This window comes from Strix aluco, chromosome 4 (genome assembly GCF_031877795.1).
Source record: "Strix aluco isolate bStrAlu1 chromosome 4, bStrAlu1.hap1, whole genome shotgun sequence".
Lineage (NCBI taxonomy): Eukaryota > Metazoa > Chordata > Aves > Strigiformes > Strigidae > Strix > Strix aluco.
Genome location: NC_133934.1, coordinates 14,300,559 through 14,326,739, shown reverse-complemented (window position 1 = coordinate 14,326,739; position 26,181 = coordinate 14,300,559). Strand labels below are relative to the sequence as shown.

Genomic DNA, 26,181 nt, shown 5'->3' with positions numbered 1-26,181 from the left:
TACATTTTATCATATAAATACACCTGACAAAAATCCAAAGCAAATAAAATCAGCCGTAAATTACGTGCAAAGTTTCAGCTTCTTATCTCAGATTTTCACAGCTGCTTTCATAGGTTGCTGTCACAGTGAAGAATGGCTGTACGCCTGAGATTACCAGAGGAGTGTGGATTTACAGAGGTCCACTGAACTCCTAAAATGTATGAGTCATCCATATTTATTAATTAACACTGTGTGGGAGTACTACTGGAGTCAGAGGAAAGCTAGTGGATGTCCTGATATCAACCTTACAGGTAAAGCAAAAATATCCTGTAGGGCTAAATTTGTTCCTGAGGTAGTTACAATATAGCGGGGACAAATTTGGAGTTATGTTTTCAAAGGTGTTCAATCTTGGTCTTCCTTGCACTCATACTAAACAGTGCTCTGAGATTAAATAGTGTTTTGCAGCTCATTGGTTTTTGAGTGTAGTTAAGGCAGTGTTTAGGTTTTTAAAAATTCCACCCTTTTCCTATGGAGGGTTTGACTGCCTATCTACAGAGTTTCACTGGTGATGTTGTTACCTGTCCTTTTGATCCCAGGGAAACATCATGATGCCAGCATGAGCCAGGAGGCTTCTCTTTGCTCTGATAAGCAAGAACCAAGAGTGGACATGTGAGACTTTGAGGTGCTGAAATAGATACTCACCATACTGATGGGCTTTGCAGGTTGTGCTAGGAGGACCACAGCTGAGGGGATTAAGCACTGAGCTGCAAGTGGGTATTCAGGTTTTGGCTCTGCTCTGACTTTAATGAGTAGGCACATAAGCAGCTGAAAAACCTCAGGAGATCAGGAAAGAAGTTACTGTCTCCAGCTGGTCTTCACCTCTATGTGCTCTCTGACCTGCTACCATCCTTTGAGATCTTCCAGCAAAACTGCTAATACAGTAATTTCTTTGACTATTTCAGTCAAAAAACCCCCCACGCTGACTTCAATTGTAGTTTTGGTTTGGGATTTTTTATTTTATTAACCTGCCTGAAAGGGGCTGATTTGATGCAGAGCTCTGCAGGCAGATCTGAGGGGGAAGAGACAGCCAGCAGAGGTGACAGACAGGGCAATGAGTGGGGACTTCCAGCAGCCCAGCGGGGCATTTGTGCCCCCTGCATAACTCCCCTTCTTTGGTCAAGCTGCGAAACTCCCCCTGGATTTTGTGTGCATAAACTGATGCAAAGACATTTGCTAACCTGGTAGGAATTTGTGAGGCAGGAGTATGTAATAGTCCTTCTGGTGTGGCAGGATACAATCTGTCCTGCAAATCTCCAGTTACCCCAACCAGTTAATTTCAGTACTGGAGCAGAATGGCTGCTGTCCATACACTGGTTCAGTCTTCCAAATAGCAAATAGATATTTTTGGACACAATCCCTTCAACAAGTTGCTAGAAAAACTGGCACTGCAGCCACTGTGAGCCTCTGGATGGAGTAAGGAAGGTACTTCTGTATAATTTCATATTCAGTAGTAGGAAACCATGACATGTTCATTGCTGCTGGGCTTTCTTTCAATGGGGTTAGCAACTTGAGGTTGTTTCTCTGAGGCTGATCCAAGTGTTCAACCAGTAAGGACTTCTCTGTGCAAACGCAAGGGCAGGAAGTGGGTTCTGTTCAGTGGTTGAGTAATACAGAGGGTTTTATGAAGACAGCACTCTGAGTAAGGGCAGGAGAGGTTGTATAGCCATATGGCAAACTAATAAGGCATTCTAAATGCAGTATCTGTATTCAGGTAATGGAATCTAAATTATTTACTTTGATTGAATAACTGCATTAAATATGAGTATTAAAACTATTGAGCTGTATTGTGCAAATAAAGGTCAAAAATCAGTTACACTGCTATAACAAGTCTAGACCTCACACTAGAAAATTGTCAACCCAGCATTGTCAGGCTTTAAGCAACACTTTGCCTTATACAGTAGAAGTTAGCAGTTGGCTACTCTAAAGCTCAGAGTAAGAAAGCTGTCCATTATAATTTAGACCCTTTTAGCACACAAGAAAGTAAACACTAGGAGGTAAACTGATAGTTTACCAAGTCCACATACATATTCAGGGAGAGGGAAGTTGTTTTCTTCTAATTTGCTCATAAAACAGCTTCTGCTTTAAATAGAAGATCACTTGTCATCACTGTAGTTTGATTTGTTTTCTATTTAAACCATGACCTAGAAGGATTACTGACCTCTGAATTTGCTTTTCAGAGGAAAGTGAAAATTAATATTTTCTTACCACAGTGATGAGAAAGAAATTAATATTTCACTGAACCATCTCAGTCCAAGGTTCTTGGAATATTATTTCAAAAATAAAGTTCATTCGTTATTCAGGTCAGTCTGTCATCCATTAAGCCTGATTCAGCAAAGTGAAATTACAAATGTGTTATATACATCAAGTCATTCACACATATAAAATTTGGAAAGGTCTAAACTTTTAACAGCTTATCCTGTGTTAGTCAATCAAAACATTTATACTGTGTGCATTGTATATATGTGTATATATCCATTTTTATATATATATATATATGGTGGGGTTTTTTTCAAGATCAGGGACTAATAGGAGGAAGGAGAATGATACCCGGCAGCATGGTATCATGCGGCACCTCGGTTAATGACACTGGAATCTATTTTCTTATCTATGGAATCTCATGCATTACAATAAAACCTGTGCCACTGAGGTATATTTTGGTACAACAACTTTGCAACTCCTGCCATACACCACAAACCTCTGATTTCCCTTACTGATGTAAGGTCTCTGCTGAGATGCAGGTAGACTACAGAAAGCTCTAGCTAGTCAACTGGATAACTAATGTTAGGGCTTTCATTTTTGAGAAATGTTTTTGACATGCCCGCCTGAACTTGGTCATTCAAAAAAATTGAGGCCAAACCACTATGGATTTATTTTTTATTTTATTTTCAGTTTCTCATATTAATAACATTGGCACAGGGAATTTTGTAGGAATTAATGACCAACTCTCGTTGGCAACATTTAGCTATGCATGGACAATCAGCTCCTTACAGCTAATTGATCTTGCAAGACTCACTTGCAAGTTATTGCTTAAATATACTGATTTGTTCGTATGTAGTAAAGGCTACTTGAAGAAGGGTCTAATTCATTCATCTCACTTCACTTTCCCTCTCACCAATTTTGCAAAGTTTCAAAGCAGCCTATGCTTCAAAGTAAGTAATAGCTCTGTAAGCTTCTTAATCAACACTTGGCAGTCTCCTGGGTAGTGGTAGGCAAGTACACCAGGCGCTCTTTGATTAGCTTCTTGCTAAGGAAGTGGAACTTAAATCAATTCATCAGAAAAGAAATGCCACATTGTGCTATTTAGGATTCGTCAGAGCCACTCCAAGCTCTTCATTTTATGATTTAGTCTGATGAATTATCTTTATGATCAAACCAGTATGCTCCATCAAAAATAATAAAGGCTATTCTTTGTGCCAACCGTTTCAAGTGATAGACTTCAAATTGACTATTTTATCATGGACAGCATTTTTAAACTCACCATTGGGCACCAAATTAAAATGGCCTGAGTTTTAGAGACCTGGAGCACTTATAGTTTAACTATGGAGTTAAGTGGTATCTATGAATACTCAGTAGATTTGTGGAAACCCTACTTAAAAGCATTTTATCCCATGTACAAAATGCTCTTTTACAGTAGGAAAAATTAGTGGAAACTGGGTTCAGTGCTGTTTGCACTTACATTGATATTTGCTTTTATTTCAATCTCATAAATCATATTGTTAAATACCGATAATCTTTCAAAAATAGGGTACATAATTACCAACCAGTTAAGTAAAATTTCAGGTTTGTACCTTATTTTTTTTACAGATCTTTAGGGAAATATGCATACAATATGAGATGCATCCTCTACATGTTTACACTGTAGATCATCTGACTGCTGTGACAACTGCAGTGAGTAGTTATATATATGAGTTTTTTTATCAGAAACTACTCTCTCTTTCACAAAATTATTTGGATCTCCAAGTATGGCTAAACCCACAAAACAGGAGTATGCATATCCCGGGAAACCACTGCTTCTGAGATGGATGCAAACCCACTAGATTTGCTTTGGTGTTCAATTTTTTATTAACTGTTCTTCAGTAAGATTTTATTTTAAATAGAATAACCATTTATTGACTTTCTACAGTCTGCAGTGATATGGTATTACTAGAAAGATACAGTGCAAAAGTATCAAAAGACAGAGCTCTGAAGAGGATTCATTTTAATTTATTAGTTGGGAAAAAAAACCCCTGGAAATAACATATTAGGGACAACCAAGGAATGCACCGAAGCACACTTAATGCAGTGCAAAGGTGGGTTCATTTTATGTCATTTTTCAAGAAAGCAAAAATGATAACCCATGAAAGAAGGAAGGTATATTATTAAGAGAAAAATATAGATGTAGAAAAGAAAAAAACAATTCAAAGATTTTTAGCTTGGTGAGTTGTTGAAGTTAAATATTTGTATTTACTCATTATCATAAAAAACACAGAAATATTCCTGATTTTCTTGCCTGCCCTGTTAAAATTAACACAGATGTCCTATCTTGGAATGGCATTAATTTTAAAATGCTCTGTCTGTAGTTACCAAAGCCTTGCATGAAAGGTGTTGGATCACACTTCTGCCACACATGAAGAGTAATCCCCCAAATCAAAGACTGCATTGCTTCTGAGATCCAGACTTTCAAAAGTCCCCAGTGACAAGTTTTCTGGGTGTCTGAGTGGAGGTGAATAGCCCATGCAGTATATGATGACTGCTGAGAAGAGGAGGCTGTAAAGGTCCCATTGAGACTTCTGGCCTTAGACCCCTTCATCACCCCACTCAGATGAACTGTGAGAAGATGGTTGCTTGAGCTTCATTAGCATCGCAGCACTGTAGAGTGATTCAGGATATCACAAGTGCACTTCCAGTCTGACAAGCTAAAACATGCTCTTTGTCAAATTGTCAGCTCAGTTTTGTCTTACATACTGAATGGAAGTCTTGATGCCCCTCTTTGTAGATGTGGCACTTAGGGACATGGTTTAGTGGTGGACTTGGCAGTGTTAGGTTAACAGTTTGACTAGATCTTAAAGGTCTTTTCCAACCTGAATGACTCTATGATTCTATGATTCTATGTTAACAGGGGCCTCAGGAGTCTCTAGTCCAACCTTCTGCTCAAAACAAGAGTGAGCAGTGAGGCTGGACCAGGTTACTGCTGTTGAAGGCACTCTTTTGGGCAGCTCTAGTAAAGCAGTTCTCCATCATGTCAAAGATGTTTGTTCATGGGGAGCTGTGAGGACCCTTAAGACCTACCAATTGCATCACTTCTCCACTTGTCTGAATTCACTCTTATTGCTAGAATTGCTATTACTTGATTTAGCTTCACTATTTAAAAGCTGTGCTTCCACCATGCAAACTTCTACTGCCTTCCCTCTAACTGTATGTGATAGTAACTAGAGTCCTCAGCCAAAAGAACCTGCAGGATCAGACCCAGTATTAAACCCACATATTTTCCTGAAAAGCCTTTGTTCAGTAGCAGTTGTTTGAGCAAAAAGATCTGAGTCTCATTCTTACATGCTGTCCAAGCTGAGCCTGAGATCAAATTCAAATTTTAAAAGATTACAGATAGTCTATTTCAATAACAATCCTAAAGAAAATCAATGTAGGATTTTAACTTTCAGATTTTTTATTTGATTTTATCCTAGCCAGTTTGCACTCTGAATTGGTTCTTCTGACATAATTGTTTCTTACAGCAAAGCCTAATGTTATGTTCTGTATTTCACAGCTCTAGTTCTTCAGAGGCTGGCTAATCTCATCACTTGGAGGATCTGCTGTCTTTCTGTAAAACCATGCTATGTTTCTGAATGAGCAGGCAAACTCCAGAAGTCTGCTGTACAGCCTGGAGGCTGTCGTTTGCACCTAATGTCTCAGTTCAAAAAGGCTTTTAGACACATTAAGCACAAGCTTAGTGTGAGATATTTAACATCCTTGACAAAAGGGGGAAAGGTCTTTTGACTTCAGTAGGGTTGAGATTTTACCCTGAGAAAAAACCTATACATAGGATACTGTAAATCATATTGCACCTTCTGTCAATTCCCTCCTCATCTTGTGAAGCAGGTGCTTGCAACCGCTTCACTGAAGCTGACTGAACTCAGAGAGGCAGTCCAGCTGGACTGCAAATAATATTGGTAAAGCAGGGGGAAAAGGGCTATCATTTGCTTTAAAAATGAGGAGCCTAACTGCCCATTTTCTGATCTAAGGATGCCATCAGCTTAAGGTGAGAAAACAGAGCCTCAAAACACCAGGGCCTGTGGGCAAAAGAAAGCATTTTCTGCTGATGTGCTTAATGTGGGATGGCTTGACCTTGAAGCTTTAGAAGCAAATAAAATAAAAGTGGATAACTCAGTCACTGAATTAGCAAAACAGTTGCACCTTTCTGGCAATGTTGTCGGTTACATCAATAAAGTACTTTCATCTCTACCTCTTAGAAATCAGGTAGTGATCCATCATGTTATTACAATGTTAAAGCTATAAAAGAAAGAGTGACACCAATATTATACCTATATAGGTCAGTAAAAAGGCCACAAAGGCTATTTTCTGTAATGAGATATTGTATATCACCTAGGCACAGTGGACAAAAAACATAACAAATGCGGCTAAATAAAGCAAACCTTCGCTCCAAGATGCCTATGGTGATATTCAAAATATGACTTTGGTGCCTGATGTGCCGTTTAGGTGCACTGATCCACTAAAGTAGCACAGAAAATCCCGCCTACCCTCTTAGCATCTATATGATAGACCACACACATGTAAGTTATGCCTACACAGATCCCCAGCACCATGCAAACAAGATCTGAAGTACATCTGAAGATACAGCATGCCGAGTGAAGCTATATTATCTCAAGGTGAGACAGCTAATTCAGTGTGATAACTTTTATGGCATTGTTGATTCATGCCATACTGGATCACAGCACAAGCTTACCTATGCCAGAGATCCACTGGTCGGCTATTCTCCAAACACACGTACTGTGGCAAAAATATTTATTTAGGTGCCTGCAGTTCTATCAAACAGATTTAGAGATGATCCTACTGGGCAAAGAGTATAGGACCACTTTCACTTATTGACTACTTTTTTGTTTACAGATTAGGGTTTCGCCGTATCTAATTCATGGATGCCAAAATCCTCTATTAGGTTTGGCTCTTCAAGACTTTCTGAAGTCATGTCTGGAGTTGTAAATTGTTAGGTTACCATCCATAATGCAAGATCTCCAAAAACTCCTTTGAAAGGAATGCCTTTCTTTTAATTAAAGGTGCTTCTCTAAATACCATACATAGTCAAATCCCATACTGCCAGTCAGAAGTAAGTGTGACCAGATTACATTATTCATTGCAGTATGCCCATTAGAAAGAGATGTGATGGTAATTAGGTGGTAATGTAGTACATTAGACTCAGTATAGTGGCCAGAAGAGGCTCACATGATAATTGCAATCTAGCAGGATGTTACGGTTGGTGATAGTGTTTAGAAAATCCCCAGGGAAAGTGTTGTTTTCACAAAGTGTACTCAGATTTTGCTGTGAAATAATTAGAAAAGCATGACTGACTTTTCATTTCATCTCATATCCTCTCTTTATTTATGTATGGTTTTCTGAAGAAACTGCAGTGGCATTATTTAGTATGTTTTTCTTGCGGAAACTAGCCAACTGCATCCTTGTTTTGAAAAGATCTTGGTTTTCCCCCAGGAAAATTTTTATGGAGTTCATTACTTTATTGACAGTGTGTTTATTTCCAGTCATGACAGAGTTTCTCATAGCATACAATCAGTGTCAGGATTTGTATTTAATTACCATTTTCCTATGTTGAATACCTTTAAAACCATCATCTGATTAATTCAATCCAAATGTAGAATAAGGATGAGATTTACCATGTTCAATACCTCCATTAATCACAAACACCTTGCTTGCAGATATTTGTCCCATAAAACATTTGCATTATCCTAAATATTCCAAGTCACACCTCAGTTCAGAATTCCTCTCCTATTACTCAGTTTTATTCACATAACATAAAACTTAAATGGACCAGGTAAGAATTAACATATAAAGTTATTGACTTCAGAAAAACCCTGACCAGTGAAGGTCACTCGTTGCCAGCAAACCAAGGCACTGAAGCTGCATCCTGAAAATGCTGCGCCTACAAATGTAATTCCAGTTAATTGCACCCTTATTCATTTTTCAGCTGTCAACATTATTAATCCATAGTCTAACCTCAATAAAATGCTTTTTGTTTGATTTGATTTATTATTTTAGCTCCGGAAGTGTTCCAGGCTTTTATGGATGGAGGTCCAGGATACTCGTATCCAGTAGACTGGTGGTCGCTAGGAATTACAGCATATGAATTACTGAGGGGTTGGGTAAGAATGATGGGTTTTGTTGTTATTTAACACATTGACTGACAGAAGTCCAAAAGTTTGCAGTTCCCCTGAGTGCACCCTTCGTGATAAAATTTGAGTGGTCAAGGCTGCGGTTCAGGTCAGGAATGATGTCTTTCCTATCTAGAAACATTCTTGGGAAACTTTCACCCCACTTTCAATTACATTATGAAAGTTTGCCTAAGTTTGGCTGAGGAAAGGTCTAATGTTTTAATGGTTTCTCCACAGTGCCGAATTGGAAACAATGGTATTTTTTTCCAAATAGAAGTTGAGTCACTTCAAGCTTTATTATATCTTTGATTCTCTTGGCTAATACCTTAAAAGCGCTAATCTAATCTCATCAAATGCTTGGTCCAAATACAGAAAATGTTTATCTGCCAATGCACTTGTTATTTATCTAATCAATTATGTGAATAGCTTAATGAAAAGTCTTCCTGAGCGTGGTCAAATATCACAGAAGATAATGGAAAATTCTCTTCCATTTTGGTTCAAAGAATTGAAGTTGGTTGCTTAAATATTTACTATTCCCTATGGAAAACAGTAATTTAGATACTATTTCAGGATAGTGATGTAGCTAAAGTAGCAGTGTTCTTTTTTTAATATTTAATTCCTATTTTAGAAAGAGGATTTTATTGCATTGCAGTATGCTGCTTTTAAGGAAGGAGTATTTGTTATCATATGACACTAGCACCACAGTGTCCTACTAGGCAGTTTGTAATGTGAGACAATCCATCCCACAATCTCAGAGTTTCATGTAGGATGACAGACAAAGAAAACTAGAAATAAAGAAAAATTATAATTCCTATTCTTAGATGGAAAACTACATGTCAGAGTGTGTGCACGTTGTTTCTTCCGTCAGAAGCTACAGTTTTCAAAGGTCTAAAACTTGGCTAATCTATTTTGTATTTCCATAGAAATAGCAAAAGTCATGTTCCTGATACAAAGATCTCTTCCCTGCCAAATCTCAGTCCCTGCTCTCGAAGAACAGGAGTATTTAAAACCTTTTTAAAAAAAAGAAAAGTCTTTGCAATTTTTCTCTACCATCATTCTCAAAAATTACTGAGTTTTTAAGCTGACATTCTTCCCAGGATGGAAAATTTTAACCTGAACAGTTAAGGTCTGGCAGTGATAAACATAATACATTCTCAACCCTAGTCACAGACGGTAGTACTAGCTGCACATATAATAAATTAAAAGAACGTCCTGCTGGTTTTATATCAACCCTTTCACCAATGACTGTCTCCAAGAAAGCAGCACAATGAATTATTGTATAAGGAAAGCTGAAATCCCAAGACTAATCACAAAAGATACCTAGTCATTTTAATAAATGAAAAATTATATAGAATGTATCAATTTGCCAAGATCCATACAGTCTTTTCTGAATAAGACTATCTGGCTACAGAAGAAGCAAAGTTGAGACTGAATCAATTTTTTTTTACATAAAGACATTGCCATCTGTCCATGCTCCAGTCAACCAAGCCAGCTGCTTGTTTGCTCTTGAAGAGTGGCTCTCTGAGCCCTCTGAGCAAGACAGAAGGTGGCTTGGCAGCCCACACTTTTGTATGGACTAGGAAAAGGTATATTTTTTTCCTCAATTGTATTTCTAAATTTTTCTAGTCTAGACAAGGCCTAAACTGACAGGAGTGATGATAAGAGGAGTAGTGGCAGGTTGAGGAAATGTGTTTAACCCGAGGCATGTTGCGGTCTGCAACAACTGCGAGCTCCGAAGCTCCATCTGCTGCAGCAGCCCTGTGCAGATGGCTGGAAAGAAGCAGCTTGCACGTACAAGGCTGCAAGCTATACCTGCAGGCGGGCAGCCCCCTCCTCCTCCACGCTCCCACAGCACTTTGTTCAGTGGCAAGAAGAGAACCCCATTTCCACAGAGCAGATGGGTGGGCGCTCGGGCAGCCCACCCACTCCTGCTACAGCAGTCCCAGGGAAAAAGGAGGGTGTTGCACTGGGCAGAGCCATCCAGAGATATGGTCGGATAATGCATGCTAGTGCATGGGGAAGGCAGGAGGGAAGGAAGGAAGGAAGGAGCATTAGAAATGAGAAGCATCAGAAATTTCCATAATTTTCCACCTCTGAGCTGTGCATAGCATACGACACTGCCTGCCTGAATTCAAGAGACGTTAAGTAAAAATGAGTTGCTTTTTACTGAGCTGAATTTTTGTTTTTATTTGCCTCTACTGTTATGCGATGGAAGAGTCCTCAGAGGAGGCTCAGGGTGCTCAAGGCATTGCAGCCATTCTCACGCCTTGCTCTACTGCCAAGCAATCAAGACAATGTGTTGCTGGAAACAGGGCTGTAGCTACAGGAGTAGGTTGCATCTGGTACAGAACTGTCTGAAGCATTTTTTGATTACCCACAGTAGTGCTAGCATTTCTCAATATGTTCTAGGCACATTTCTCTCCTTAGTCAGTTGCTAATAAAAGACCTGACAAGAAAAAGGTAAATTCATAAAGCTTTACATCAAATATTGACCTTTTCTCCAAGTCCATGAAACTTAACTGCATAATGCGAACCATGACACATGTCAGTCTGTTCCTAAACTATAGACAACTGCTAAAATATTATAATAACTGTATATACCATGCCCTCAACAGAGAGAGGATGAAGGAAAGAGGTAGCAGGTGGGATTTGTGGACTCTGACTTTCACTGTAATGTGAACAGTTTACAACAAACTTCGGTGAAACTTCATGAACAAAAGCAAACCAGATTTTTTTTCTTTTTTCACAAAATGAAATAGAAAGGATCTGACCCCTAAGTGGATTGAATAGCTAAAAAAACATAGGAGATATAGGTATGAAGGACCTCAAAAGACCAAGCTTATGATGGCCATTTATAGTTCTAATTAACTAATAACAATATTTAAAAACTCTGCAAATCTCAAAAAATGAAGACTGCACAATGCTAATGATGTTTAAAATAAGGTATGTTTTTAAGGATTTTCCAGTGAGGAAAAAGTCATGGGCAGAAAGATTCTTAACAGAAAAACTTTCAATGATTCATTATTCCTTAAAGTTGCTATTTTTAGAGCCAAATCACCATTTCCAACAATTGATTTAAATTCTGGCTCAGTGATCATATTGGTCACATTGTTATATCAAGTCTAAATCAGCAGCAGGTTACTTCTTGACAACAGACAGAATGTTAACCTTTCATTTTTAATAGCTGTTTTATGGCAGCATTACCACAGGTAGGAAAAAGCTTATGACAGACTATTTCAAACGTCAGTTTTGAACCTGATTCAAGAAAATTATGTATTTAGAGCTGCCATTTAGGTCCTGTTGAATTCATATGAATGTGATACAGCTAAATGACAACAGACTAACCGAATGTGAATCAAAGCAAAAAGATTTAAGCAATCTTTGGATTTATTTTTAGAACATCCCAATGCCTTGGAATAGACTTAGTTTCATACATATGTTCAAAGTTAAACATGTGCATGAATCTTATCAAAATAAGAATATTTTCTGGGCCTTTATGAAGAGTGGCTCCAATATACTATCAGATTAGATAACTAACACCTAGAAATATCCTTAAATTATAATTTTTTACTAGTACATGTTAGCAAAACTCAAGGGATGATTCAGCTCTTAGTGAAGGTAACAAGTGTCTGCCCTTTGCTGTTGAGAGTATTGGATTAGAAGGTAACTCTATGTTGTGTATGAATTACGATGCATCAATTCGCACAATGCTGCCATGACAGCATTTGGCTGCAGATCTCATATCACATATCACATATTTGTCACCTGCTGGGCACAACTTAATTCACAAGCAATCCACGCTCTATCCTTGTTTAAAAAAATACATCAACACAGAGTATCATTCTAACAACTTACTTTGCAAATGCAAGTCTTTAAAAAATATGTGTGTAATAATTAATAAGAATATAAATTTATATGTAGTACTTTCATTTCCAAACGCTACATTTAATAAAAGATAAATCACAGCAATCTTCATGAACCAAGTGCTGTGAAGCCTAGTGCTTCTCTTCACCTGTAGAAGAATTTAGGCACAGACACAGGACAGCAGGTCCATATAATCCATAGATCCATGTTAATTTTAGATTTCAAAAAGGGAAAAGGAGAAGGACTGGGAGTTGGAGAGTCTACTTTTTTACTGTGTTCTGACTTCTGTTCTTACACAGATTTTTGTAAGCATTTTTTTTATTTCGCTATGTACTACTCAGTAAAATCAGGATGACAAAGCTCCCTTCAGCTACAACTTTTCCATTTCGTCTGTTTAGATCACAAGTGCATTCTAGTACTACAAGTAAAAAATAATAAATAATCCATAGAATGCCCCAGGAACAAAATTATTCAGCCATCTCATTTGAACTGATACTTCTTTTCATGAGAGAAAAATTTTCAGAGGAAATGCATCTATGAGTAATTACATTCATTATGACCAAAGAAAAGCACATGCACAAAGAAGGATTAGGCTTAAAATTGTTATATTTTGGTGGTTTTGATATTTCCAGCACAAACAATACTGAGCTCAGGAAAACAAATTGTCTACACTCTTATCCATTCTTGCTGACTTGATACTGATTTAACTTTATCTCAGAGGCCCTATGAAATTCATTCAGCCACGCCCATTGATGAAATACTCAACATGTTCAAGATAGAAAGAGTTCACTACTCATCTGCATGGTGCAAGGGCATGATAGCACTACTGAAAAAGGTAAGAAAGTGCAAACACCTTCCGTCCTCTCCTGTCCTCTTCCAGAAGCCCCTCCAACAATGCAGAGACGTCAGGCAAGCACACATATTAGGTAGTCAAAATTTCAAGGATAAAAAAGCAGTGCTGATTCCTAGACTTTTCTAAATGTGAGTGGTGCAGTATTTTCTCTTGAGAAGCTGGATTATTCTTAGGTTTAGACCCAGAATTTTCATGGCCTCAAAGAAATAGAAATCTAATTTTTACATATTTTAAAACTGATTCACTATTGATAGCAAAACTCTAGGAATCAGTAATTCCCATTCTGTGCCCTGGCCCCCATTCTCTCCAGCTATAGTTGTGCATGTGGGAGAGGGAAGGAAGCACCACTCTGCCCTCTGGATCTCTGCCACAGTTTCCAGACAGGGAGCTTAGAAATGAAAAGGGCTGTATCTCTCCCTGTCCCATGTTGCTATAGTTGCAACAACAAAAGTCGAGCCACTTTGCTGTAAATGTCACTAAGCTACAAGACAGGCTTCTTTCTGAATACAAAATGACCCTGGAACTCACTTGCTTCCTCAAATCCCAGTTATTTATTTGGTTTAATTTTGTGACCATGCTGCAAGGCTCATCTGTCTCTTTTAGGTATTTCAGATCATCAGTACTGATATTTGAGCAGGAAATGTTTGTGAATGTGTGAATAGAGCAATATAAGATCAATTTCCTTTGCAACAATGAGCAATCTATTTATGATAGGTGGAGAAATGAGGTGGTTAATTTCAATTGCTGCCAGAATGCTCAGTGTAACTATGTCTTCCAATAAATTAAAGATGAAATACAAATTGTTAGGTGGCATTGCACTGCAATGTTTTGTGTTACTTGGACTCTTGTGTATTGTAAACAGACTTTTGTTACTAATACATTTATACACTTCATGCCTGCATCAACCATCTGGTAGCAATTAAATTATATTCATATCCTATGAGTTACTTCTTTTATCTTTTTAGATTGGGAATTCTAGGAGTTGTTAGAAGATTCCCTAGCCATTTTCTTACTAAAAATTGTGTATCATACAATTTATGCATATAATACATTTACTCTTTTATATGGCATCCTGTTCCTTAGAAAATGCCTTGTGCTTGATCACAGCTCCTCACTAAGGATCCAGAGTGCCGTCTTTCAAGCCTTGCAGACATCCAAAGCTCTCCATACCTAGCTGATGTCAACTGGGATGCTGTTCTAGAGAAAGCTGTGACCCCAGGCTTTGTTCCTAACGTAAGTCGAAGGTGAACTATGTTTGTAAATTCTGACTTTAATCATCACTGCTGTTTTACTTGTTTAAATTTGCATTTATTGCTCTTCAGTGATTTACTTCTCACAGAAACTTTACTTTGGATTCTACTTTCATTTACTCAGTCACATCTAAGGGAAAATTTGGCCCATTTCATTAAATGACAACAAAAACTAATTAACCTTGGTTCTTTTTTTGTTCCCTTTCAAATAAAAAACATTTCCCAGACTTTGCATTTCAGCTGCAGGAGCAAATGTTTGTCAGATTTAACTCTGAGCCAAAGAATACCAAGAAGATTGTTGCTGCTCTGAAAGTTAGGCATCTGAATAACATTTGCAAGACTTTTTAACATCCCAGTGTGCTGTTCCTTTTTCACTTAAAAAATACTCTTCCAAAAGACTGACCTATTTCCTTTGTGACAGTTTTCTACTCTAAAACATTCAGATTCTGTGAGGGAATCCGGTAGGTATTTTTTTTACCGTGGTTCCATTTTGTTGGTATTTTCTGGATATTTCCATTTTGACCATTTGTAAATTAAATGGATTTGACGGCCATGAATAAAAAACAATGACTGTGGTGTTAACATTTTTCTCCACTTTGTTCAGTCATATTGCACCATAATTCTTCTTCAGACAATACATTTGTAGCATACTAAGGTTTGTTTATATTCTTTTTTTATGGAACTGTAAATAAAGATGAGGAAGGGGGAAAGGCTAGAACCTGTCCTCATCCAGGTGCATATTAGAGTTCTTGCTAAATCTGATGGAGACAGGATCCAGCCCTGCAGAAGCTGAGAGTGAGAGGACATTGCCTAATGGAGCAAAGGCAGCTGGGTGGGTTGCAAAGACAGTGCCGGCAGTGTTTGCTGTGCTTCTTGGCACCTGACCAGAGCCTCTCCTGAAGGCAACATCCTGCAGGAGAAGAAAGCTATGGGTGGGCAAGCAGGTCTTCCCTCAGGGAGCTTGGGAAAAGACCAGGAATACAGCAGATAACCAGCACAACAGGTGAGGAGAAAGGCAGGGCCCTCTTAGGCACTTCAGAGCAATGTTCACCAGCAGTGAAATTCCTTCCTTTCACATTGTATCTCAGTGGTGATGCAAGCTGAAAGCTTGAGAGTTGAACATCATATCTACCAAACTAAGGCCAGGACCTCCCCTCTTGCCTCTTAACATCTCTGCAGCTGGAATAACTGCTATGACACGTCAGGTCCTTCCCCTATGCTCTCCCAGTTTACTACCCTAAGCAAAGCATTGCAGAACAAAGCTCCTCCTTGGCCTGGTGGACCATGAACTCCGTTCTCCATGGTGGCGTGTATTGACAAGATGAATGTAGACTTCTTTTCCTTTTTTTTTTTTCTTTTTTTCAAGTTAGTACTTTTCAAGCTGTACTCTGAGATATCGGAGGCATGGGAAGACTCCTTCTCAGACAAAACTCAGCAGAGTATTTAGACCTCCTATTCCTAGCTGGAAGTTTAATCCACAACTGTCAGCATGTGGGAAACTTCATAACCCTGCTTAGTATTTTAAAAGAGGGATCCAGTCCCTCATACCCAAAGGTACAACATACATGGGGATCCAGGAGAGTCTCAGACTCTGCGAAGCCTCATCATGCCTAGGTACATGTCTTAGGACTTAAAGTCAAGAGAGAGGACTTCAACCTGCTTCAGCAAAACCAGCCACTGAAACCTGCCTATGGCAAGTCTGTTCTCTGCTTCTGTTGCTGCTCCAGTGTCCTCCTTTCTCCCACTCAAGCTTGAATTCATAAGGTCATATACTCCACCTTAACTCTGCTCCTAACAGTTGGACTCAAGCCACTTTTGGTCCAGGAGTGTATAGCCAACAGGCTGCTAAGCCTGCCTCCTAAGGACTGAGCTATGGCAGTTTGGCTGTAGTAATAGGATCTAATAAAGGGACTGCAGGTTTTCCACATCTAGCTTATGCTCAGCCTACCTAGAGCTGGGGCACAAGTGTGTGATGGTTTGCATCTGGCCACAGACAAGTAACCTTAATTCCTTAACAGTTTTCATGTGGCAGTTTGCTTCTTTCCATTTAGGTTGTTTTGAGATCTACATTGGTTTGAAATTCAGGTTGTTTTGAGGGTACCTGACTCCTGAGAGAGCATAGATAAGTTTTCTGACTTCTTAAGGATGGTGAAAAAAGTAATTTTAAATGTAATTTCAGAAGCCATTGTAGAACCTATGTGTCTGGTACTCCTCTATTAGCCAAGTGGCCTGTCTCTGTGGCCAGTGTTGACAATGGTGAATGTGATGAAGACTGAGAAAAGAGGAATTCCTCTTGAAACACTTTGAACTGTCTGCCATTAAACATGTGTCCAAAACCAGGTGTTCTTTCCACATTTGGATTCACCTTATTTGTGTTTTGGCAGGAATCTATAATATTGGAGGAAATCTGTAATATTGAAGGCAAAATAATAATCTATGTTTAAAAGGAAATAGGAGTAAAAAATTACTTTTATCTACTCAGATTAATCTGAAAGTTCTATTACAAGCTCTACCAGACACATCAGGACACAGGCTGATATTGCAGGCCTTGTTCCAACTGTTTGATCAGGTGTGTTGGGAAAAACAGCGAGAAGGTGAGAGTTAATGCATCTTTTCTAGCACAACACTTCTTTTTACAGTAAACTTTACTGTTTCATGAAACCAAGTTTGGCCAGGCACTTTCCAATAACTTTTCTTTCTGTTGCATCAGCAAAACTTTCATTGATTAACTGGAGTCACACAACAAAATATTTCTTGGTTTGCAGGCTTTGGTGAGAGGGTGAATTAGGGCCAACATACACTGTGACCTGGGGAAAGTTTTATAACTAGAGAATTTTATAACTTTTTGACAGCTTGCCCTTAATGTCAGGAGCTTGCCTGCCTTCTGCAGGCAAGAGGGCACATGGGACGCCTGTGGTAGGAAGGTTCCATTGTTTAATTTCTCAATATATAGTTTGATTCCATAAACACCATTCTTACTTAACTAGTACATGTGTTTATGGCTTAGCTAGTTTCTTTATATTCAGCTTGGAGTCATAAATTGTTAGTAGTTTTTTTGTATTGTTAAATATTTGATAAAGGAAGCAAATTATTTAAAGAATTTTTAAAGATTCAGAACTGATAGTCATCAAATGTAAATAATTATTTATTTGTTTAAATATATATAAAGTTTTATATAAGTTATAAACCTCCATTAATAATAACAAAATTTTTTAGGTGCTCAAACAAATCTTAAAAGTGTACATGCCCAAGAAATAAACCTTACTGGATAATATGCAGGAAAAGGCATTAGAGAGCTTGATATTATGTTATGAATATACAGACTTTGCTAGGAATAAAAATGATGGAGTGATCTCTAAATCAAATGTTTCATTGTAGGACACCACAATTTATGCAAGTGGTTTCTGATGTGTTCTACTGCTTAGTGCCTTTTGTTACTAAATAACATTCATGTATGACTTATCATAGTACTTCTACCTTGTCAGTGACAATGGTGTGGTTGAACTCTCAGAAGTCCCAGAGGAAAACAGTCTGCTTTTAAGATCTTTCACCACACATTCAAATTGTTTGAAATTTTTTTTAAGTGCTTTGAGAGAATGAGGAAAAGAAAGGCATTCATGTTATTCTGATCACAGCAGTAGCAAAACACTGATCCAATAATTAGGATGCCAACTCACGACTTTAAAAAATGTATTGGGTTCAGTTGAACTATAGATTTTCTGGCCATACCCTAGCTCTTATCCCTAAATAGGAGAGGAAAAGTTCATCCCAAATGTTGTCATGAGATGGCTTTACTACACTAATGAATAGAATTACAAAAAAACCTCAAGGCATAAACTATGCTCTTGTAAACTTTTATGCTGAAAAGATCTGAAAGACTCAAGAACCTGAAAAGAATTAAGGAAGAATCTGAAAAGAATCAAGGGAGGAAACAACCATATAGAAATGGTGTTTCCAATCATCCTGCTTAAAAAAGGACTTCCTAATACAACAAAGAATCTTAAGATTTGGTTAAAGCATCACAAATTAAGATAAAAATGGAGAATCCAGAATGTTTAAATAATGTAAGTGAAGGGTAAGAAAAAGTATAATAGGTTGGATAGAATAGAAAAAGAATATTAGATTAGAATAAAGCACATGATTGGGAAAAGCCAGCACATATTCACCAAGGGCAAACTATGCTTGACAAACCCAATCACCTTCTACAACAAAGTAACGTTTCGGTTGATGTGGGGCAAGCAGTGGACATTGTCTACCTGGATTTCTCCAAGGCTTTTGATACAATTTCCCACAGCTTCTTCCTAGAGAAACTGATGTGTTATGCTCTAGACAAGTGGTCTGTGCGGTGGGTGGGGAACTGGCTGACAGACCGCACCCAGAGGGTGGTGGGAAATAGCTCCTTTTCAAATTGACAACCTGTCACAAGTGGGGTCCCCCCAGGGATTGATATTTGGCCCAACACTGTCTAATATCTTCATAAGCGATATGGATGATGGGCTCAAGTGTACCCTGATGAGTTTTGATCATGATACCAAACCGAGTGGGGAAATGGACACTTCAGAAGGGAAAGCCACCCTGCAGGATGACCTGGATAGGCTGGAAGACTGGGCTAACAAGAACCTTATGCAGTTCGTCAAGGACAAGTGTAAGGTCTTGCACCTGGGAAAACATGATCCAGGAGTGCAGCACAGACTGGGATCTACCTGGCTGGGGAGCAGCTCTGTGGAAAGGGACCTGGGGGTCCTGGTGGACAACAAGCTCAATATGAGTGACCAGTGCTGCTGTGGCAAATAAAGCCAACATGATGCTGCACTGCATTAGCAAAGGCAGCACCAGAAGAGGTAAAGAAGTCATGATCCCAGTCTACCCAGCGCTTGTCAGGCTGCACCTGGAATACTGTGTTCAGTTTTGGTCCCCACTATGCAAAAAAGATGTGGATGGGCTGGGGAGGGTCCAGAGGAGGGCCACAAAGATGACCAAGGAACTGAGAATCCTGCCATATGAGGAAAGGCTGAGAGAACTAGGTTTGTCCAGCCTTGAGAAAAGGAGGCTTGGGGGACACTTCATCGTCATGTTCCAGTATTTAAAGGGTGGCTACAAAGATGGAGACTTCCTTTTTACAAGGAGTCACATGGAAAAGGCGAGGACTAATAGGTACAAGTTACTCCTGGGGAGATTCCAATTGAACACAAGAAAATTTTTCACAATGAGAAAAATCAGCCATTGGAATAATCTCCCCAAGGAAGTGGTAGAATCCCCAACACTGGACATTGTTCAGATTCAGCTGGACAGGTTACTGGATCATCTTGTCTAGACTGTGCTTTTGCCAAGAAAGGTTGGACCAGATGATCCTTGAGGTCCCTTCTAACCTGGTATTCCGTGATTCTATGAACCACTTTTTGATATTATCGCTGCTAACCAAAAAAGGCCTACTCCTTCCTTTGTTATGATGGACAGGAGCTAGGTAACTGAATCCATCTGCAACTCTTCAGAAAATCATATTTTAATAAGTAGGGTCTTAGAGGTACTCCCCATCCCTCCTGCACTGTTACAGTTGCCATTTATGTTCTACAACACTAACTGATATTCTGATGAAGACCCTAGGGCCAGATTAATCTCTCTCATTGGGGTGACATAATTGTAGTCACTCTAGGAGTATGTTGGTATATAAGTAGTAAGAGGATCTAACTATTTATAATTGCTTTAATATCTTACATTCTTTATTTAAACTTCAAGCATCACTCCAGGCCTAAAAAGACAGTTTTCATTTTGCAGGTGTGGTTGGGAAGCTGGATTATTATTAATGCTATTAATACTTGCCAGGCAAACTAAAAAACCACAAGGATGCTTCAAAGAGTAACTTTGAATCCTTTTGTACCAGAAAGGAAGACTGAACTGTGATCCTACATTTGAACTTGAAGAAATGATTTTAGAGTCCAAGCCTCTCCATAAAAAGAAAAAGCGACTTGCCAAAAACAAATCCAAAGATGGAGCTAAGGAAACCTGCCCTCTGGTAAGCTGGGGACTGTGGCTGCAGTCAATGGCATTTCATTTACACTCTTTAATAGACAAACTCAGTTAAGTTCAGATTTATCATCTCTGAAAATAGACTCGACCTCTATGTCTGTCATTTTACATACAGCATAAACCATCTCCAAAGCAAGATGAAAAGCAACCATTTATTTCAGTCAAATATTAACAGCATGTTTAAGTTATAATAATTTTTAAGATTCTCACAGATGCTCATTTAAAGTATGAAAAAGTGTTGACAGTTGTCAAATATGTTTCCCCACAGATGGACAGATAGTTACGAGGAGTATTTATCCACTGCTAGTATCAAAAATAAAAAGTATGCAGTGAAAAACTCATTATTTATAAATGTTTTAAAGCTGTCTCTTGCAGTCTTGACTAACGTGTCCCATGTAGACTCATTGTATAAACAGTCTAAACTTCTGAGAAGATTAAGAAATAATCATTTTCCAGACTTGAATTTTCATTTCAGTGAGGTTTTATAAATTCTGTTGCTACTCTAATGATTTTGACTGTTCATGCAAGCTGTTCTCAGAGCTATCAGACATAAAAATACTCAGGAATTCTTTGTGAGGAACTTCTTCCAAAAGAAAGAAAGATTGATTTTGCTATCATGGTCCACTTTTGAAGAGTCTTCAAATGGCTTTTGATAGTACTCATTCATAAGCCTTTTTGTTCAGTAATGTTTCTGTTGTGATTTTTGTCTATGATTTTCCATCTTTTTTAATCAACTTATTCATGCTGTTTTTTAAAGAACGTACACCTGCAGCAGTGCTTGGAAACTGTTAGGAAAGAATTCATCATATTCAACAGAGAGAAGTAAGTGCATTTTTTAATGCCTGTTTAGCATTCAGTACTGAAATTAATTTGAGAACTATTATTTTTTTCTCCCAGTGTAAGGAAAAGTGATTAATGACAGCAGCAGGGGCTAAAAGGCTGGATTTCCATAGATTTCTTCCTCTTACAGTCTCTGATGTGATGGTTTTGTAGTTCTTCCATCTCTCAAAGCAAGCAGAAGTGCTTGTGGTGAAAGTGTGTTAGAGAAAGAAGGTAAATGTCACTGACACTCTCCAGAGAAACTGTTAACAATTAAGTAAAGGGAATACAATACAAGGGGCTACTTTTTCACAACTTGAACAAATCCAAGGGAAGTGATAACTCATGCAATTTTAATGATAGGAACTTCAGTGTTCTGTCTTGAAAACACTATTCATACTTCACCACCATAAAAAAGTTTATTTCAACGTTAGTTATTTCAACAGAGCTAAATATTAAAAGTATATCAGATGTGAATCAAGTGCTTCATATTCTAAGAGTCAGCCAGAATTTGTAGACACACAAGTCTGAATCCCAAGGATTTCAATAACCTACATGGTCCAATTAATGCACTGCATTTCACATGGTTTACTGTCTTTCAGTTGCAGTGACTATGGACCTGTTTGTATTAATGGGTATAGCTCATAACAGGGGAGTTTTTTGTGTGTTTGGTCAAATTATTGCATTTCATCCAAGTATATTCAGTGGTTTTATTTGACCTAATTATATCTGCAAGCCTTTGTAATGGAGTTGTGAAATGTTAGAAATTAATTAAAAAGTTGTAACTATCTTACTTAATGCTTACAATGCAGGCAATTACTGCCTTCTGTAATTAAAACTGGGAAAGGGATTGTCACTGTTGCACAGTTGACATGATGTCATGAAGGAAATTATGCCATTGATAATTCCGTTTTTCCTGTTACAATCTCTGTGACAAGTCTATGCCCAACAATGACTGCTCGAAGAAACTACAGCAAGGACTTACAAAGAAAAGGAAGGTGCAACAGATTCTTCATGTTATTTTGCACAGTCTCTAGCACAAGTGACTTATGTAAGAGCCATAAATAAGAAAATCCAGACCAAGTCAGCTACTAAAAGCTTTTCAGAAGGGTCTTGATGGACTTCTCTGAATCAGTTCTGGTATCAGTGAACTAGGGAATGGATGAACTTTGTAGGAGTTTTATTAACCCACAAAAATCAAAATTATTAAGATAATAATAACAAGATTAGAAAAATATTGCACTGATGAATCAGTTTAATGTTTCCAAGATGTTGTTCATACAAGTAGTTCATTTCCAGATATGACTCTCTCACTTACTCCAGAGTCATATATCAAGGGAAGCCAATATACAGCAATTTTTGAAAGATAAAATAAAATACCAGATTTTGTAAAACACTTTCAAAATCCCATTGTGTGTGTTCACTAGCACTGAACAGTTTATTTTGACATGATTTTACTGTGTTATTCTTAAATCTTTTTTAGCAGTGCATAGGAAGCTTTTTTTTCATGTTTCATGTTGCATAATTACAGTAACAACACAAGCTATAAAGAACTCTGAGAGCCTGATAAGAGATCAAGGATAAGTTTAAATGGAGTACAAGTAAAATGGAAGCAAAAGATAAATGCATGCACTTCATTCAGAACAGCATATGTTTTGGTCATTGCTTGATTGGCTTTGGCAAGGTTAAGGAAAAATATTTAGTATAGATCTACAACAGATACTGCATTGTCTAAAGCCAGATCACAATAATTTCTTGTTTAAATTGTCTTACAGCTGAAGAAGGACATGGAGAGACTTCTGTAATACCTTTCAAAGACAAAAATGTTAATAAGAGGGGAAGCAGAGGTGAAATTTTTGAAGTACTAAGTGAATTCAAGTTAATGAGAACAAAATAAGAGCAACGACAGACACAGATAACATAGCAGAGAGAAGAGGCTACACAGTATATGCCAGAATAATTCATAGCGGGTTTCCTTAGACCTTTCTAGGGCCTCAAGGCTGTATGTACAGGCTGAGGCTCTGCTTACATGGTTTTCCAAAGCCACATGGCTGATCAAGTTCTTAAGAAACAGCTGCAGATGCTGAAAGACATGAACGGTTCCTATGAACACAATATCCAATATGTGATTGTATCACTAGGTGAGGTATCAATCCCAAGCAGGGCTTTAAATCGGTCTCAGATTAATGCAACCAGATGTTTTGATATTCCTCCACATTTCTCTGCTTCAAGCAGAATTGCTTATCTGGTCTAGCTATTTGAAAATATCTGCATACTTCCTTAGATATTCATTGTATTCAGTTACAAAAATCAGCATGTTATTGTGATTTAAGCCTTCTGCTCAGTTTACTTCAGTAGCACAGAACACTACATAAAACCTAAGAAAGTGTGAATTAAAAAAATTAGCTCATCTTTTAAGGGAAAAGATGAGAATCCCCAAACTAAAAGGATTCAAGGAAAAATTTCAGACATTTCTAATTGAGCAATGTGTAGTTAGAGTGCTATATTAACCATCCCAGTTCCACAACATCTTGCAATCCAATACTTGTAAAATATCTGTTATGAAAATCAGAATCTGTTTTTATTCAGTGTCTTGCTGATACTTCCAGACTGTGTCTCTTTTTCACTATATATCTTTCATCCTGTAAGATACTGCAAATCTTGAAATATGCCATATTTATTTTCTTTCCAAGAAGCTTGAGAGACTATCAGAAACTCTGAGATTACAGATAAGGGTGGGGCAAAGGTAGAGAAAAGGCTTACTAGGTTAAAAATAATTAAAAAATAATTGAAGAGACTGAATGTAGTAACTCAATAGTTTAAGTTAATGACAACAGAGACGGAATGTGCACATTTTCACTTTTTTATTGCTTTCTGCAGTTAATTTATTGGAAACTGATATTTATAGGAATGTTTTAATCCAGATGAGTGCATGAGGAAGACATGTCCACTTTAGCTAAACCAAGCTTCCAAATGAGTAGGCTCAGTTAAAAAGGCTGATGTTTTTCCAGATGACGTTACCAGCAGCATTCAGGTAACATACCTTCTCAATAAGTCTTACATTGTGCTTGAATGCAATTTATTTGGTTGGACTATAGTTTAACTATGTAGCTGATATCTATGGTTTGAACAGTTATGAGATAAGATGAAGGATTTGAAGAATTAAAAAGTAGGATGTTGTATACAGTCAGAGAGCACAAAGATACACTGCAGAATGAGAGCAAATGTGTTTTGTTAAAATAGGAATTAGGAAAGGAGAACTCAGAGCCATGATATTGCCTGTTGGTTTTTTGGTTTGGTTTTTTTTTTAATATTGGATTTAACTGTACAAGGCTTCCTGGACAAAGAAGTATATCAGTGATTATCAGCAATGGGTAACAAAAGTTAGATTTGTATATCTTTACATACACACTCCTGATTACACAACATCTTCCGTTGAGACTATTCAGAATTCACGGGGGAGATGAGGAGGAATGGAGGGAAGACCAACTATTCCCAGTTTCTCTGTAGAAAAAGTCAGAAAACAGAGAACCCTATCAAATAAAGAAGTTTCCAGAAGATGAAATAAAACCATTTTCCTAAGATTTACATAAGTGCAAAAGACTGTCCTGTGTACTAAAAATGGCAGTTATAGAAGAGAAGTCCACGTGAAGTTCTGTGCTTCAGTTTAGCTAGGCATGTTCTTATTACCGATAATCTTATAAAAGTCTGGGAAATTTGTGAAATCTGAAGGGAATACTGCTTTCATGTCTGCAAAATGGACCCTGAATTTTCCAAAGTCTTTCTGTGAAGTCTCTCCTATGATACACCATTTCTTCTAATAAAAGGATTAAGGAAAACTGAATCTGGACCATGTTCACCTTCCACCCTCAGTATAATTTCCTCTTGGGGCACTCACACAAATCCAAATAATGGAATAGCATACCAGGAGCAGCTTTAGGGATGTGCAAAATTCATGGGTTGAAAATACTTTCTACTCCATGTAAAATAGCTAAGCTGTTTTGAAGAGGTAGCTTTATACCTTCATCTTCGTTTGTGCAGGAAAACATTAATCATCCAGAATGAAATCTCTTTCACTGTAATCAGATTTTATCTTGATTTTATTCTTCCAGTGCTTCAGATACCACAGTGTCTGACGTGTCACTAGATGGAAGGCCTTATTCTTATTAACATCAATATTTCAGTGGATATGAGCTACAAATTAAAATACATATGTGTCTTTTGATATGACACAGGTGTATGTCATCTGTCCACACCGATATTTTCTTTCAGTACCTTTACAAGACAGGTACACGCTGTCCTGATCCAAAGTAAAATAATATAGGAAAATCCTTTTACAACCCATTTGAATGTGGCACAGGAAATATTTTCTTTTCTTCTTAAGAGTCTCAGTAAAAACTCATGCTTAGTTTTGAGCACATAAACTAAATAAACCATGATCTAAAAATGGTCCACACACTTGGTCTTAGCTGGAAAATATTATCTGAAGTTTATTTCAGGGACTTATTTGGCTCCTTTTGCTGACAAATGATTTTTTTTTTTTTTGGTTTTAAATCTATTTCTACAGATAGATGCTTTATTATATCTAGAAATTCAGCACCAAACTTTCTACAGTATCTGAATGTGCATTCCCATAGACTTATCAGCAATTTTTCAAGAACTTAATCTCATTTAGAAGTGCTAGGCTATATTTTCAATTTTTTGGGGAGGGCGAAAGAAAGATTGTACAAGTAAAGCCACACTGTTCATAACTTTATTAAAAAGCTGAGCACAGATTATTTTGCTATTTTTGTGCTGTTATCACTAAACAAATCTTCACATACATCTACATCTGTTAATGATGTCCAAAACGTGAAATAGCCAAAAATGAAGAAATAGATTCAATATTTCCTTGTAGTAGTATCATATTTCTTACCCTTTATGGTTCCTGAGTCTCTTCTTCTCCCTGAAAGATGTC

At 37.7% G+C, this 26,181-nt stretch overlaps 1 protein-coding gene across 1 annotated transcript in view; it reads left to right on the top strand.

Annotated features, from left to right (window-relative positions):
• Positions 1 to 26,181, top strand: part of STK32B (serine/threonine kinase 32B) — a 182,871-nt gene that overhangs the window by 136,619 nt on the left and 20,071 nt on the right. The window contains exons 7-11 of the mRNA XM_074821356.1: positions 8,299 to 8,402; positions 12,994 to 13,110; positions 14,236 to 14,361; positions 20,260 to 20,391; positions 21,163 to 21,227. Of these exons, the coding sequence (XP_074677457.1) occupies positions 8,299 to 8,402; positions 12,994 to 13,110; positions 14,236 to 14,361; positions 20,260 to 20,391; positions 21,163 to 21,227 (544 nt within the window). The remainder of the gene's footprint in view (positions 1 to 8,298; positions 8,403 to 12,993; positions 13,111 to 14,235; positions 14,362 to 20,259; positions 20,392 to 21,162; positions 21,228 to 26,181) is intronic.